This window comes from Pectinophora gossypiella, chromosome 15 (genome assembly GCF_024362695.1).
Source record: "Pectinophora gossypiella chromosome 15, ilPecGoss1.1, whole genome shotgun sequence".
NCBI classification, from domain to species: Eukaryota; Metazoa; Arthropoda; class Insecta; order Lepidoptera; family Gelechiidae; genus Pectinophora; species Pectinophora gossypiella.
In genome coordinates, this window is record NC_065418.1 from 3,077,905 (window position 1) to 3,092,793 (window position 14,889).

Sequence of the window (14,889 nt, forward strand, 5' to 3'; positions counted from 1 at the left end):
TGAAATCAAAGATAAAAAAAAGATATCGGAAGTCAAAGTGAGAATTCGACCAAAATTGTTACAGTTGTTAAAACTTCGCCGAAGAATAATAAACACATGAGATTGTCATGGACCCTGAAAGTATTTCTAAAAACTGCTCCATTTAATAGGCTTTTAGATTTGACACCTTGGAATCGCAATTTCATTAGACGTTCTGTCCCTGAGAGTGTTAAACACGTAATACTGGGTTTTTACCACGTTAGAAGAATGAGACTCCTTATTTTACTCGGTAAGAACCTGGTATTGAATGAAAGAAAGAAAGTATTTATTATTAGAGGACGCCACAGTAAAAAAAAAAAAATACACGGCCGGTTTCAGCCTGTGTGGGATTCGAACCTACGACCACAAAAGTGAGAGGCAAGCGTTCTACCAACTGGGCTACCATGGCTATAAATAACATGACGATAAAGTGTTCATAAGTAGGTACGATAATGTTAGTACTATGATGATTATGTGTGTGTACAGTCATGAGCAATATAATGTACCGACTTTAGGACTCTGTCGCACTAACATATTTGACATTTAGTGAGACTAACAGTTCAATTTGTCAAAAAAGTTAATGTGACATGGTACCAAAGTGTATACATATTAACGCTCGTGACGGTACTGTGTGTTTTAATTATGATAACAACCGCGTAAACCTCGCTTAATAGAAGTAAAATATTGTTAATAATAGGATTTGTGCCCTTGTCCAATGGACCTATCAGCTGGTGAGATGTGGGTGCAATAATACACTATTTGATGTACCATGTTACCCACAACATAACATAATATGTGAACAGCTTCCATGGTATAGTAGTTAGAGCGTTAGGCTCACGATCTGGAGGACCGGATTCGATTCCCGATGGGGATATTGTAGAAATCACTTTGTGAGACTGTCCTTTGTTTGGTAAGGACTTTTCAGGCTTGAATCACCTTATTGTCCGAAAAAGTAAGATGATTCCGTGCTTCGGAGGGCACGTTAAGCCGTTGGTCCCGGCTATTAGTCGTAAAAACACTTCCTCCGACCCGCAATGGAGCAGCGTGGTGGAGTATGCTCCATACCCCTTTGCCATGCTTTGGCTTAATGTGTTTAATTATAAGTTTATTCTTTAAGTATCTATTGTGTAAGCTGTTTGTTTCCTTAATAAAAATAAATAAATAAATACCCCCTCTGGTTGATTGAGGGGAGGCCTGTGCCGAGTAGTGGGACGTATATAGGGTGTTTATGTATGTATGTATGTTACTCACAAATTCGTTCTCAGTCGGGAAAATATCAGAAAATACGGCGTCGTTTCAGCAGTTCGGTCTATGTTGGGGACAGATTCGACAAAAAGCGAAAACGTGTCGCGGTCACTACGTTACGTCACTTTGGTAAGTACGTTCCGTACAGCTGGCCACGTAAGCTTGATACTGGCTAGAAGCTTTCGCCTCCTCAAATAAAGGTGTTTGGGGTCACTATAGTAAAATAGTATACAGGTATCTAGTAAGGCCGGGTTTCGACTGACGCGGAGAAGAGCGGAGATATGCGGATTTGACCAATCATAGCGTTCGAGAGAGCGAAAAATGAAGACGCTCTGTCACTCTTCACGGTGATTGGTCGATTCCTGCACATCTCCGCTCCTCTCCACCCAGCTTCGCGTCAATGGAAACGCAGACTAAGAAATGAGTAGGAAAGTAACGGAAACGAATAGTATAGATTTGGCTTTTAAAAACAACTTTTTATTTACTGTATTATTATCCTGTGCGCAATGCTGTGTGGAAGAGATCGTCTTTAGCGATATGACCACCTTGGTCTTGTTTTGTGTGCAATAAAGTATTTTATCTATATTTTAACTAAAAAAATCACAATATTTTTTTTAATCGAATTCCTCCAAGCATTGTAAGTAGGTACCTATGTAGCTGGTTCTCACTACATAAATAGGTATATTATTTTTTTAAACCTGGTGTTAGTGCTGATTCCGGTAGACTCCATCTTATTTAATTTTAAGCTATACCTGTCATTTTCTTATGCGTCAAAAAAGAAGAGGACAGGTAATCGACAGGCATAAAATTTATGAAACATACGTAAATTTGTCAGGAATTTAAAAAGCCCTCCCAAAATTTTACATTAGCAACTCGATAGAATTAAGATGACAACACACGTCAAACGGGTTTGCATATCAGCGAGATGCCTATTTTATTTACCCGGGTTATTTATTCATTCACTCGTTCATACTAAAATTAACAGTTGTCAATAATCAAGAATTGATTGGACGATCGCCGGTTTTCCGTAAGTTTCGTAACTAACACCCTGTTCAATTATAATGGGCATAGTTTCATACTAATTCCCGCTTGTTTCTATTTCCCGGCTCTGTGTACAGTCATGAGCAATAGCATGTACCCACTTTAGAACCCTGTCGCACTATCATATTTGACATTTAATGAGACTTCGGGTTAATTTGTCAAAAAAGTTAATGTGACAAGGTTTCAAAGTATAAACATATTAGTACTCGTGACCGTACACCTAGCACAAAATAGAATGAAGAAATTTTCACCTCAGTATTTGCAGAAGGGGTTGCAGTAAAAGCATTCCTCAAGCCTTCCTCAAGTGAACACTCAGGCTAAGTAAAGTGCACAAAGTGAAATAGAAGGAAACTTTCTGGTACAATACCATTGTTGGCTCACCTTTCTATTATAAAAGAGGTTGTAAACAATAGGTCGGAAGCCATAGAGCCTCCGAAATGGGGGTAAATATCGAAGGAAGTTGTAGAACGAAATCTTGAAATACATTGAGAAATACCTTAAGGCGAATCTGAGCGCTATTGCAGAATATACGCCGGATTGAAAGAATTTATAATGAGAATTGTACAATTTTTAAAAACTTTTGTAAGTAAAATCTTTATTCCAATACAAAAACAACAATATATCGAACATTGTAACCGATAAATGGGTGGAGATGTGTAATTAATTTAATAGACACTAGTGCTTTTATATACTGTTCCAGTCAGCTATAAAAGAAAATAAAAAATAAAAAAGACCGGGATATTATAATAGAAGAGCCAGGATTTATTTTGTAATTGTAGATTTTTATAAAAAAAAAATAAGTATGTTATATTTATTACTCAACCCGCAGTGGAGCAGCGTGGTGAAGAATGCTCCATACCCCCTCCGGTTGATTGAGACGAGGCCTGTACCCAGCACTGTTTATGTTTTTATGCAATACTTAAGTACCTTCCTATTATGTATCAATGTGATAATTATGTTCGAAGTTATTAGTGAGTTACTTGATATTTTCTTATAGGTATATTAATTACGCTACGCCACTGCGGGTTGGTGGAGGTGTTTTAACTGCTAAAAGCCGGAACCAACGGCTAAAAATGCCCTCCGAAGCACGGACTCATCTTATTTTTTCAGACAACCAGGTGATTCGAGCCTGTAAAATCCTTACCAAACAAAGGACAGTCTCACAAAATGATTTCGAAATTGTCTCCATCGGGAATCGAATCCGGACCTCCAGATCGTGAGCCTACGCTCTAATCACTAGGCCACGGAGGCTGTTATACTTAAGTATTATACCATTTTATATGCCTAGCCAGCGATAATTCAGTAGTTTCCTAGGTCAAAAATAAATAATAAAATTCTAATTACTAAATAAAGACAGATCTAACAACGCGAAAAATAACGTTTTATTTTTCTATTTAACTTATTTATGAATTATAAAGAAAAATGTTATAGTAAGTGCGACATTTTGTTACGATTTCTATGACTTCACGAATTGCTTTTTTATACAAACACATACCCCATAGCAATCTCGTGTTTTGGCGTTTAGTAAAAAGTTTTGTAATTGTTGTCTATGTTCGTGCGTCACCCAACAGGGTCCACATAATATCAGCCTCGTGGTTCACGCCGCGACTTGTGCTGAGTGAGGCCCTTTTATCTCAGGACGTCCACCACCAACTTACGATCATTTCGACAAACATCCGTCTTGCTTTTTTGTAATTGTTTTAGTGGAAATTTGATATGATGTTGTTGTCTTTTTTTGTGTGTGGCGTCCTAATAAACTATTTCTATTCTATTCTATTTACAGACGAGTTACAACTTTTCGAAATCAAAAGAAGTCAATGCATTGTACTTACCTCAACTGGACACTTCATTTTTATTGTAAATAATTCCTTTACTTATCATTGTTTACGAATCCTTGAACAAAGTAAGTAAGTAAAAATCGTAACTGTCAAATAATATTATAACCACTTTTTCTATTTAAACATTAAATTGTATTTATTCAAAGATATCAGAACAACTTCTTTAACATCGATATGTTTAATAAAGTGTAAATTTTTCGTCTACCCTCATTTTTAAATTGAACTCATATTATTGTATTTATTATTTTTAAATGTCACTGACAATATTAACATATTACATGAACGAGCAATAAATAGCATATACCCACTTTAGAACCCTGGCGCCCTAACATATTTGACATTTAATGTGACTTACGCGTCAATTTGTCACAAAAGTTAATGTGACATGGTATCAAAATGTATACATATTAGTACTCGTGACCGTACATGAGTGATGAATACTAATTAATTAATGAAGGACTTTCCAGGCAACATTCACCAAAAACAATATTTAGATGGCGTGGTACAGCTTTAACGTGATAATTACCTATTTTCTCATTACTCGGGTACATAATCATTCCAAAATACAATGTAATGGTAGAAGCATAATTATAAAAAAATAATTGTTGCTAGATATTTGGCCCATATTATATAGTATATTCAGTCTTTTCAGGCTTGAATCACCTGATTGTCCGAAAAAGTAAGATGATTCCGTGCTTCGGAGGGCACGTTAAGCCGTTGGTCCCGGCTATTAGCCGTAAAAACACCTCCACCAACCCGCAGTGGAGCAGCGTGGTGGAGTAGGCTCCATACCCCCTCCGGTTGATCGAGGGGAGGCCTGTGCCCAGCAGTGGGACGTATATAGGCTGTTTATGTTATGTATGTATATAGTATATAATTATGTTGCTGCCTATATTGCTTCTCTTTATTTTGAACAGAATACTAACGGGTGGAAGGTGTAATTCTGCTTGGGCGTAATAAAAATGGTCATCATTTAGTATACCCAAAAATAAAGATAAAATATTATGTCTCTTATCCATTAAATTAAAAGGTTAAACGAAGGAAAAACTGTACAGCGCTATCTATATTGTTTTTGAGGAGCCTGGACCTGGAAAGTCCTACATTGTTGCATAAAACCGAATCGCAAATTCTTCATGAAAATTGTTTTCAAAAATATATTTTTAGTTCTAAACTTATGAATGAATTTATTACATAAAACCGATAATTCGCGGACGTTTGTTTATTCAGGTCTGTATTATTTTTAACGGAAGGCGATTGGGGCAACCACCGTTCTACACGCCCTATCTATGGAGTAATGAAAATGGAGGCGATTACTCCACCGACAAGAGCGCAGCTTCTTTATTGTACACACTAAAATACATCAGTAGGACGTATCTAATAGAAAAAAACACAGTCAAATAATTGAAATAAGAGTATCATCTAGCAAACTATAACATTACGATACAGCACAACATTTTCGTACACTCAAAACTGGAAGCGGCTAACCGCTGTATTTCCGGAAATCGCCGGCGTACGCTTTCACGCGGCGCCTGTCGGAAATAAGCGAGCAACAGGTGCAACGTAACGTAAATACCTTTTTGTTGGAGAGTCAAAACAGGCGCTTAGCGTGTTTGCAATTGGCTCAATTGTTCCAGTCAGTTAAATCCGTTATTGAGCGAGTAGTAGTCGCGGCCGGTAGTTCCGGCGTTTGCTATCAATTTATTGGTTTAATCTGGTTGAATGTGTGTAGAATCTAGTGGGTTTTGTGCGTGGTCAGGGGTCAAAGGGACAACCTTACTTTACCTGGCACGTAGGACATAAAATCGTACATATCTAACACTAATACTGTCGCTTTTCAAAACTGTTTGCAACTTGCCTAACCCCGCTGATGTACTTTATAATTACATAACATAAACAGCCTATATACGTCCCAGTGTTGGACACAGGCCTTGCTTCAGTCAACCGGAAGGGGTATGGAGCATCTCCACTACGCTGCTCCACTGCGGGTCTTAACACAAACTCGTAAAAAGAAACCTATCCATTAACAAAATTCAGTAATTACTTCTTTACTGTGCTAAAACTTCAACTGTACTAAACCACTGAATTCGACTTTATCAGTGTTACCACAAAACACAAACTAGAAACAAACTAGGTTTGAAATAGTATTTCGCGCCACGAAAGAAGTCGGCGGATTTTAATGAAACTAACTTGACAAGTCATAATAATTCTATGCAGAATCTGCGACAGCAGCGCCGCGGCCTTCGGGACTTCTTTCGTATACGGATTATATTTTAAACATAGTTTATCTTTTAGTCTTTGTTTTGTAGTAACACTGTGTGAGTTTAAATTCATGTTAGAATCATAGACAATATTAATGTCACGTGGTTTCCAAGATTTATGCCCAGTCAATAGCAATAGACTCACCCTTATTACATGGGTCTTAAACATAGCCTACGAGGAGTCGATGTTCCTAATATAACAAAAAAAAAATTAATAGAAGTAATCTCTCTTCCCTTAAATTTTTCCTTCTATGGTGTTTGTTATTTATGAAACAAATAAAAGAAAAGGTGCAGGTCGTGTCGTATCAGGAGGTGAAGTTCTATTTTTTTTGATGTTAATAAATAATAATTTAACTTCATATAAGCCTCTTAAAAATACAGTCCACCCATTATACCCTGTCTACTCCTTCGGGGATACTATGTGTTATATTATGTGTATGTGTCATCAAAAGCTTTAATTTGTACCTCTCTGGCAGACGAATATAAATAATTACACCGAACTAATATAATACAAGATACAGCTCGTCATAAGAGGACTCATTACCAGAGTCTGTAATTGCTACCTTTTGATACACAGTGTGGAACAATCTCATTCACCTAGCAACGTAAATTATATTCCTGCCTGACATTTTAGCTACTCTGTGACTTTATATTTGTATGCTGTGTCTGTAAATGTTTGCAGTGGATGTAGAATAAGTGAAGTTTGAATGTAATGTTCCTTTTAGTACTCTACTGGACTGGGGAGCAAGGAATATGAATTCAACTGCTTTATTTTATCTTTTTAAAATCTCCACCAACCCGCAGTGGAGCGGCGCGACGTGAGGGAAGACCTAGGTTCTTTTGGAGAACCAATATATATATTATATAAAGAAGAATGGTGTGTGCTATATATGTGTATACATAGGTATACAATAGAACAGACAAACGAAATTCAAATTCAAATTCAAAAATATCTTTATTCAGTAGGTAACATAGTTACACTTTGAATCGTCAATTTTTACATAACGAACGTCTCATCCGCCTAAAACTACTGCAGCTTCTCACAACCTGTATAGCCGGGGAAAAGAAGCTGCAAGAAAAACCTCGGCACAGGGTACTCGGTACACGTAAGCCTATTACTGCGGGTTGGTGGAGTTGTGCAGCGCCTTAAAGTGCCCTCCGAAGGTCAGGTGATTCAAGCCTGCGAAGTCCTTACCAAACAAAGGACAGTGACACATTGATTTCGACAATTTCTCCATCGGGAATCAAACTCCAAATCGTGAGCGGAAACGCTCTAACTACTAGACCACAGAGGCTGTAAATTAAATAGAAACACTTAAATTACTTACTTTGCTGGTACTGGAATCTTAAAATGAATTATTCATACAAAATACTTTTAAGCCCGTTTTGCCCGGCCAGCCTTAATAAACATTTAACAGATCTGAAAAGTACAAAATTTTGTGTTTACCATTGTCGCGGAAAACGTAAGTCAATTACATACATACATACATACATAAACTCACGCCCGTAATCCCAAATGGGGTGGGCAGAGCCACAAGTAATCAAAGACAACTTGCAGCCACTGTTGATACGAAGTCCTAAGATGGATATTATGAACCTTATGGTGATAAGGGATCAGCCTATCGCCCATAACATTAGTCCATCATGTGGAGGAGGAAGTCAATTACACCTATAATTAATTAGGCTACTGGTAAACTGGTATAAGAGGTAGCGATTTAATGTAACCATCGTAATACAAGATGTTCCACAGTCCTGTGGTACATTGGCTTGATTCTTGAGGGCAGACATATGTCTGCCCGTAGAATATTATGGATCTACCTACTCCACTCCAATCTCATCGGTCATCCCGTGATCATGGCACTTGCAACAGTGTCGAAATATCCCGATATTTCGACACTGTTGCAAGTGCCATGTCTCATATCAGTCTCATATCCCCATTTAAACGCGGTAAGAACCCGTTATTATGTGTTTTAATTTTCAAAAATATTTATTTTTCAAAATTGGCTTACAAAGTAAGTGCTTTTTGAACGCCAAAAAATTAAATTACATATTATGTAACTAGCTGTAAAACTACTACCACATTGGAACCTGTAACGCTGAGGGAACGACGTGGCCAGAAAACCTTACAGCACAGGGCCCTAGTCCTACTGTTGCATGTTTTACTTTCTTTTCTTTTTTTTTAAATCCAGCTTGTATTACATAATTTTTTTTATAGACTTAAATACAATGGTATTCCAATTACAGTCGGTGGAAGGAAAGTGAAAAATAAAGAGTTTATGTGACTTTATCACAGAAACAGTGTGTTATGAGCTCCCTGACAGAAGCTCAATAGGGGAGCGCCGCTTCGAACCCCGGTTCTGGACTTGCACCAATGGGTTATTTCATCACTAATTTAACAGCCACGCTCTTGTCGGTGTAGCATCTCCATTCTTGTTTATCAAAAGCCAATTCCTTCACTTCCTTATAAGGCATGACATTCTTTGATCTGTTCCATGTTGACTCTTCTTGGTCTTCCCCTTCCTCTTTTTCCTATTAGCTTTCCTTCTATGATGTCTTTTTAATAAATTCGTTGTGTCTTATTTTAAGTATCCAACCATTTTGCCTCTTCTGTCCTCAATAACTTTCGCCTCTTTTCCCTTACACTCACTAGCACTTCCTCATTAGTAACTCTTTCAGTCCAACTTATTAATAATAATAATAATAAAAACACTTTATTGCACACAAATACACAAAACATTTACAGGATAAACTTAACTTAACTTATTCTTTCCATCCACCTCCAACACCACATTTCAAAAGCCTCGAGTCTCTCTGTCTTTCTGTGTCAGTGTCAAATGAGTTATTTACTTATCATAAATGCAGTTTTCTCTAACACAGTTGGCTCGACCATTATAGACGGCGATACGGCTCACCACCTATCACGTGTGGGTACTTAGTTCATGTAGTAATGGATGTACTTCTGATCATTATTATCACTCCACCACCACTTTACGAAGACTAAACACCTATACTAATGATTATTATAGAAGAGATCTTTTTGATGTACTTAAGAAGGGCTACAGTCTCCTCAAAATAGAGTCAGGTATAGTGACGTCAGCGGGGGTGCTCCCCGATAGGGGTGAAAATATTCAAATTCTCAATTCTGCAACCGAAGTCTGGGCCCTTAATGGAAATTATGCTGTTTCAAATTTAAAAAAAAAACGCTTTTCTTGTGTATACAAACTGCAACCTTAAATAAATTAAGAAGATAAAAAACACCAAAATTGTTGTCCCTTTTATGATACTTTCACAAGCCTTTTAATGTTTATGAAATTATAATTTAATTGACCGAATTCTGTTAGAACCAACGCGGGTATTTTTATATGGGTCAATGTTTAATTATACTTTATACCTACTAGTATTATTTATCTTTGGAACAGTGATAAGAGTAGCTGCTACATAATTTTGGAGTCAATGCAAAAAGCAAGTATTAATTAATTCAAAACATCTTTATTCAGTAGGTAACATAGTTACACTTTGAATCGTTATTTTTTACATAACGAACGCGAACGTGTCATCTGCCTAAAACTACTGCATATCATAGGATAATTAATTCATCAGCTGTCAGAACCATATAAATGTTCCCATCTCTTTTGCACTAGGCTGTGTCCTAATTTTCTATCCTGCAGTTTATAAATTATAATATCTCACATACATAATACACACATGCATACGTCATAATTCACATGTTTGAAATAACTAATAACGTATCCAAAATTTTTTTTATTTCATTACAGTTTTGTTTATCTTTTCACATTATTATTTTTTTATTTTTTTTAAAAAGGGAATGGTAATATTTAATTTGTAACCCTCGGAAGCAGCGCGGTCACTCCCAACACAAGCATATCAAATTGCTTACTGGGAGGTCCATAATTTTGTTATTGTAAAATACTGGAGAAAAATATATATTTTTTTTATTCATTTATTATTTTATTGAGATAGATCGTCGTCAATAACCATTTTAGATGGGCATTCTCAGATCAGCTGTCTGAATTTTTATAACGATTGGGAACGTTTGGAATTGTGATCTTTCTAGCATGATGGACAATAAAATTGTTATAGGCGAAAGCCTGACCTCTTGTCACCATAATCTTCATCATATCCATCCTAGCCCTTCGCATCAGCAGTAGCTGCAAGTTGTCTTAAAAATTATGACTGTGATCTCAAAAGCTAGCGATCTTTTGTTTACAACTCAAGCATTCTCCCGACCCAGCTAGCAATCTCTACTCCCACTTTACTTTCTCAAATTCCATTCCTTTTATCACTTCATCCGCTTCAGCATTCTTTCATCCTTCAAGCATTGGCACTCAAGACGCCCACATTTCTACAAAGCATTTTTAAATCATTGGATTGTGAAAGAATCACGCGAAATGCTATAAACGCTCTTTCCGAACGGATGAGTCGGTTGATTGCCCACTGGACTCGTGGCTTCGCTAGGGCTGTGATTACTCGACTCATTCACATTTTATTCGGTGAACTGGTCATGTTATATTTGAGTTATCATTTTTTTCGTGCCTCATAATGGATACAAACGTCGTGGTAGACCTTGAAAGAGATGGCGTGACGACTTGGACGCTTGCCGGAGGGACTGGCCGGAGTACGCACAGGACCGCGAAAAATGGAAAGAGGAAGGGGAGGCCTTTGCTCAGCAGTGGGATGTTGTAGGCTAGATTGGATTGGAAACAAAAAAATACAGTTTTTCTTACAGGGCTTACCTATCTGCAACGTGCAGTAATAATTTATTATCGGACTTATTCTACTAGTAATTCTTATTACTGGTTCATTTAAAATGTGAAAAGTCACCTATAAATGTTACAGGTAAATTAGCACAACTACTGAGTCAACTCAGGTCATTCAAATATATTGAAATGTAAACTCATAGTTTACTCAATAATTAAGTACCTACTAATTCTTATTAAGCATAAAATGGGGGGAGGGAGGGTATTAATAAGGTACCTCAATTAGTTACATTCAAACACTCAAATACTGTATTTTTACGTGAGTTTTTTTCTGAAACATGAAGTAAGTACCTTTATTTATTTTTAGGATACAATTTGTTTGTTTCGAAAGTTAGAAAGTATAATAATGATTATAAAAACTCTTTAAGCACATCATTATTATTTACTTTCAAACTTCACGGCACTTGGCAGCGTGAAGAGCTGTTTTAATAATTTTGTAGACGCTTACCAATATTGTCGCTACTTTTGAGTAATTCTTGGTAAAATATTTGATTGTCAATTAAAGTTCGCCGAGTGTGGCTCGTGAATCGTGACACTTCTGATTATTATGGAGCTGCTATGCGCCAAAGGTCTTCGACATCACTCGTGTAACGGAGTCATACTTAGGTCATCTTTTCACAGGGTCCGCTTACCTAACCTGAAGATATGACAGGTCCGGTTTTTTACAGAAGCGACTGCCTGTCTGACCTTCCAACCCGTGAAGGGATAACCAGCTCAATACAGGTTAGGTCACATACCCCCCAAACTGCAATTCTCGGGAATGTGGGTTTCCTCACGGTGTCATACTTAGGTAATTAAAACACATAATAACGGGTTTTTACCGCGTTTAAAGCAGGGATATGAGACTCCCGATATTTCGACACTATTGCAAGTGCCATGATCACGGGATTATGGTTGTCATACAGTCGAACTATAGTTGTAGGATAAACGATCGATAATAAATACCTACTACTTACATATAGAAGGGAAACTCCGTCCCACGCCAATACGAACCTGAAGAGAGCTTTATTTTCCTCACCCCTCCAATGGGAGCCACTTTAGTCCATTTAAGTCGTAAGCCTTTTAAAGTGTAAGGGAGCGCGGGCGGACTGTCTGTCTCGTTCGCACGCACGGGACAAGGCTGCACATGGCAAAAACGTCATTTTTACATACAGTATCCGGGTTGTGTTACGGGGGCCAACGCCTTAAAATGCCTTCGTCACGATTCCGATGATCAAGGTCCTTCCGACGATTTTAGGGTAGGGTTGCCAGTATTATACCATTTCGTTACAAAAAGTTTGATTATTGACCATTTTTTCGCGACGTCAAAAGTTATCATTTCATACAAACTTTAGTCACGTCCGCGTCGTCTTAGCGTCGTTTTAAAACTTTTGTAATAAATCTGACCAACATATAAATTAAGCAGATCACTGCATAAACCTAATCATGTGAGTAAGTTCACTTTCCTACATCACTAGGCCCATGCTCTGGCTTAAATCTGCGATGGGCTTTTGTTGGAATTCTTAGAGATTTTTCAAAGAATTCTATAAATATCTTTCGACCTGAAGAAGATGTACGTGACAATTTAGATAACTGAAGACAATGAAACCTCATTTAGTTTAAACCACTTTGATATAGATTTTCTGAAGTTAGAGCTCGTTAGTGATTTCATTATAAAAGTATAAGCGAGTATCGCTTGCGGAGAAATTAAAAAGCCTTTTGAATTAGAAATGTGGGGGTTATTAAGGCCACATCGAAGCAATTTATGTAACGTCTTAAACCTAAATTAAGATTCTATCTATCTATCTATCAATTCAATTGGGTATTTGACTGGGTCAAAGATAAATTACAAAATGGTTATCTAAAAACAGAAGCCAGTCTTAGAATCTCATTTTACTTTTCGAGTTATTTACATACATACATACATAAACTCACGCCCGTAATCCCTAATGGGGTGGGCAGAGCCACAAGTAATCAAAGACAACTTGCAGCCACTGTTGATACGAAGTCCAAAGATGGATATGATGAACCTTATGGTGATAAGGGATCAGCCTATCGCCCATAACATTAGTCCATCATGTTAGAGGACACAATCCCTCTGTCATAAGGTAAGCTTGCCGTATAGAGTATAGTCATGGCGATCTGAAAGATGGAACAATTTCGACCAGAACGTAATTTTGGAAAATTGCAAGACATACAATCAATAATACTTTAATGCACAACGACATATACAAAGGTCATAAACATAGTCTGCAGGAAAATATATACATGGACATATGTAACTGCTCAATTTATAAAAAACAAACTGTTATAAGAAGCTCGTAGTCGACCAAACCCCAACTTTGTTTTGAACAAGCGGTCACATCGGAGGCAGAATAGCTGTCCATCTGAGTTGAAGGTGTAGCTATAGATGGGTTTGGGAGGATCCTTGCGTGTTTGAGGTTTTTCGTCGAGCTCTTTCAGACGATTTTGCCCGAAGTTGGCAACCCCTGTTTTCAATAACAGGTACATGGGATACAAAAGTTTAAATTGGCAGTAGATCACTGTAGCAATGGTTTGGAAACGTATAATTTTGTGCGAACCCGACTCACTTTTGGCTTATTTGTCTTACGATGTACAATTATACACATATAAAAGAAAAAAGATGCCTACAAAAAAGATTTAACTAGGTACATGGCAAATGACGGTCGTATTGCTTAAAGCGATTTCTTCCAGACAACCGTAAGGCGAGGAAATATGTAAAAATTCAAAGATTGATGTAATTTCTCTTAAAATGTTTTCCACGAGCACATTTAGGTTTAAGTAAGTACCGACCAAAGAGCTCGGTGGCGCAGCGGTAAACGCGCTCGGTTTGCGATTGTTGAAGTTAAGCAACTTTCGCAAAGGCCGGTCTTAGGATGGGTTACCACAATAAAAAAAAGTTTTCATCTCGAGCTCCTCCGTGCTTCGGAAAGCACGTTAAGCCGTTGGTCCCGGCTGCATTAGCAGTCGTTAATAACCATCAATGCGCACTGAGCCCGCGTGATGGTTTAAGGCCCGATCTCCCTATCCATCCATAGGGAAGGCCCGTGCCCCAGCAGTGGGGACGTTAATGGGCTGATGATGATGATGAAGTAAAAATAAACTCACATGCCTAAGGTAGGTAATTTCCGTTATTAGGTTTTTGCGTCCTTAACGGATGGTCACAGATCGTAGAAACATGGAGATATGCCCTCCGCACTGATTTACTCGAGTTCGTATGTCCCCTGTTAACACGCCCGCGTCAACTTCACCCCCTTTGGGCCCTACTTTAGTCTTAGATAGCCGGAAGCTGTGTGTAGCTGGTGTTGGTAGACGGTGAATTGTTTTTTTGGGGTTGGTCATGGAGGGACGTGGAAAAACTTGGATGGTTACGAAAATAGTATTATAAGATTTAAAGTACGTATTTTGACAAAAGAAGAGAAATATATATATATATATATATATATATATATATATGTTATAAAATTATAGAAGGTGAGTTTTATTATATTTCAGTTTTTACAATTTTAAAAATAAGCTTAGAAATCATTTTATAAATGACGGGACCATTCGTCAATGATTACTTGCTAAATGTTTTCTTTTTTGTTTTTCTTTTGTTAGAAATTAAGACAATTATATTGTGTAAGTTATGTACGCCGTAACTGTGATTTACATCAGATTTATATATATAATAAGAGTTAATTAGTATTAATGTATAAATGTAAACCATGT

The 14,889-nt window shown here is 37.3% G+C and overlaps 1 protein-coding gene across 1 annotated transcript in view; it reads right to left on the reverse strand.

Moving 5' to 3' along the window:
* The window catches only part of LOC126373104 (uncharacterized), a 33,013-nt gene extending 28,705 nt beyond the window's left edge, over nucleotides 1-4,308 (reverse strand). Inside the window, exon 1 of the mRNA XM_050019104.1 lies at nucleotides 4,137-4,308. Coding sequence (XP_049875061.1) covers nucleotides 4,137-4,154 — 18 coding nt within the window. The 5' untranslated portion in view covers nucleotides 4,155-4,308. The remainder of the gene's footprint in view (nucleotides 1-4,136) is intronic.
* Between the last annotated feature and the right edge of the window lie 10,581 nt (nucleotides 4,309-14,889).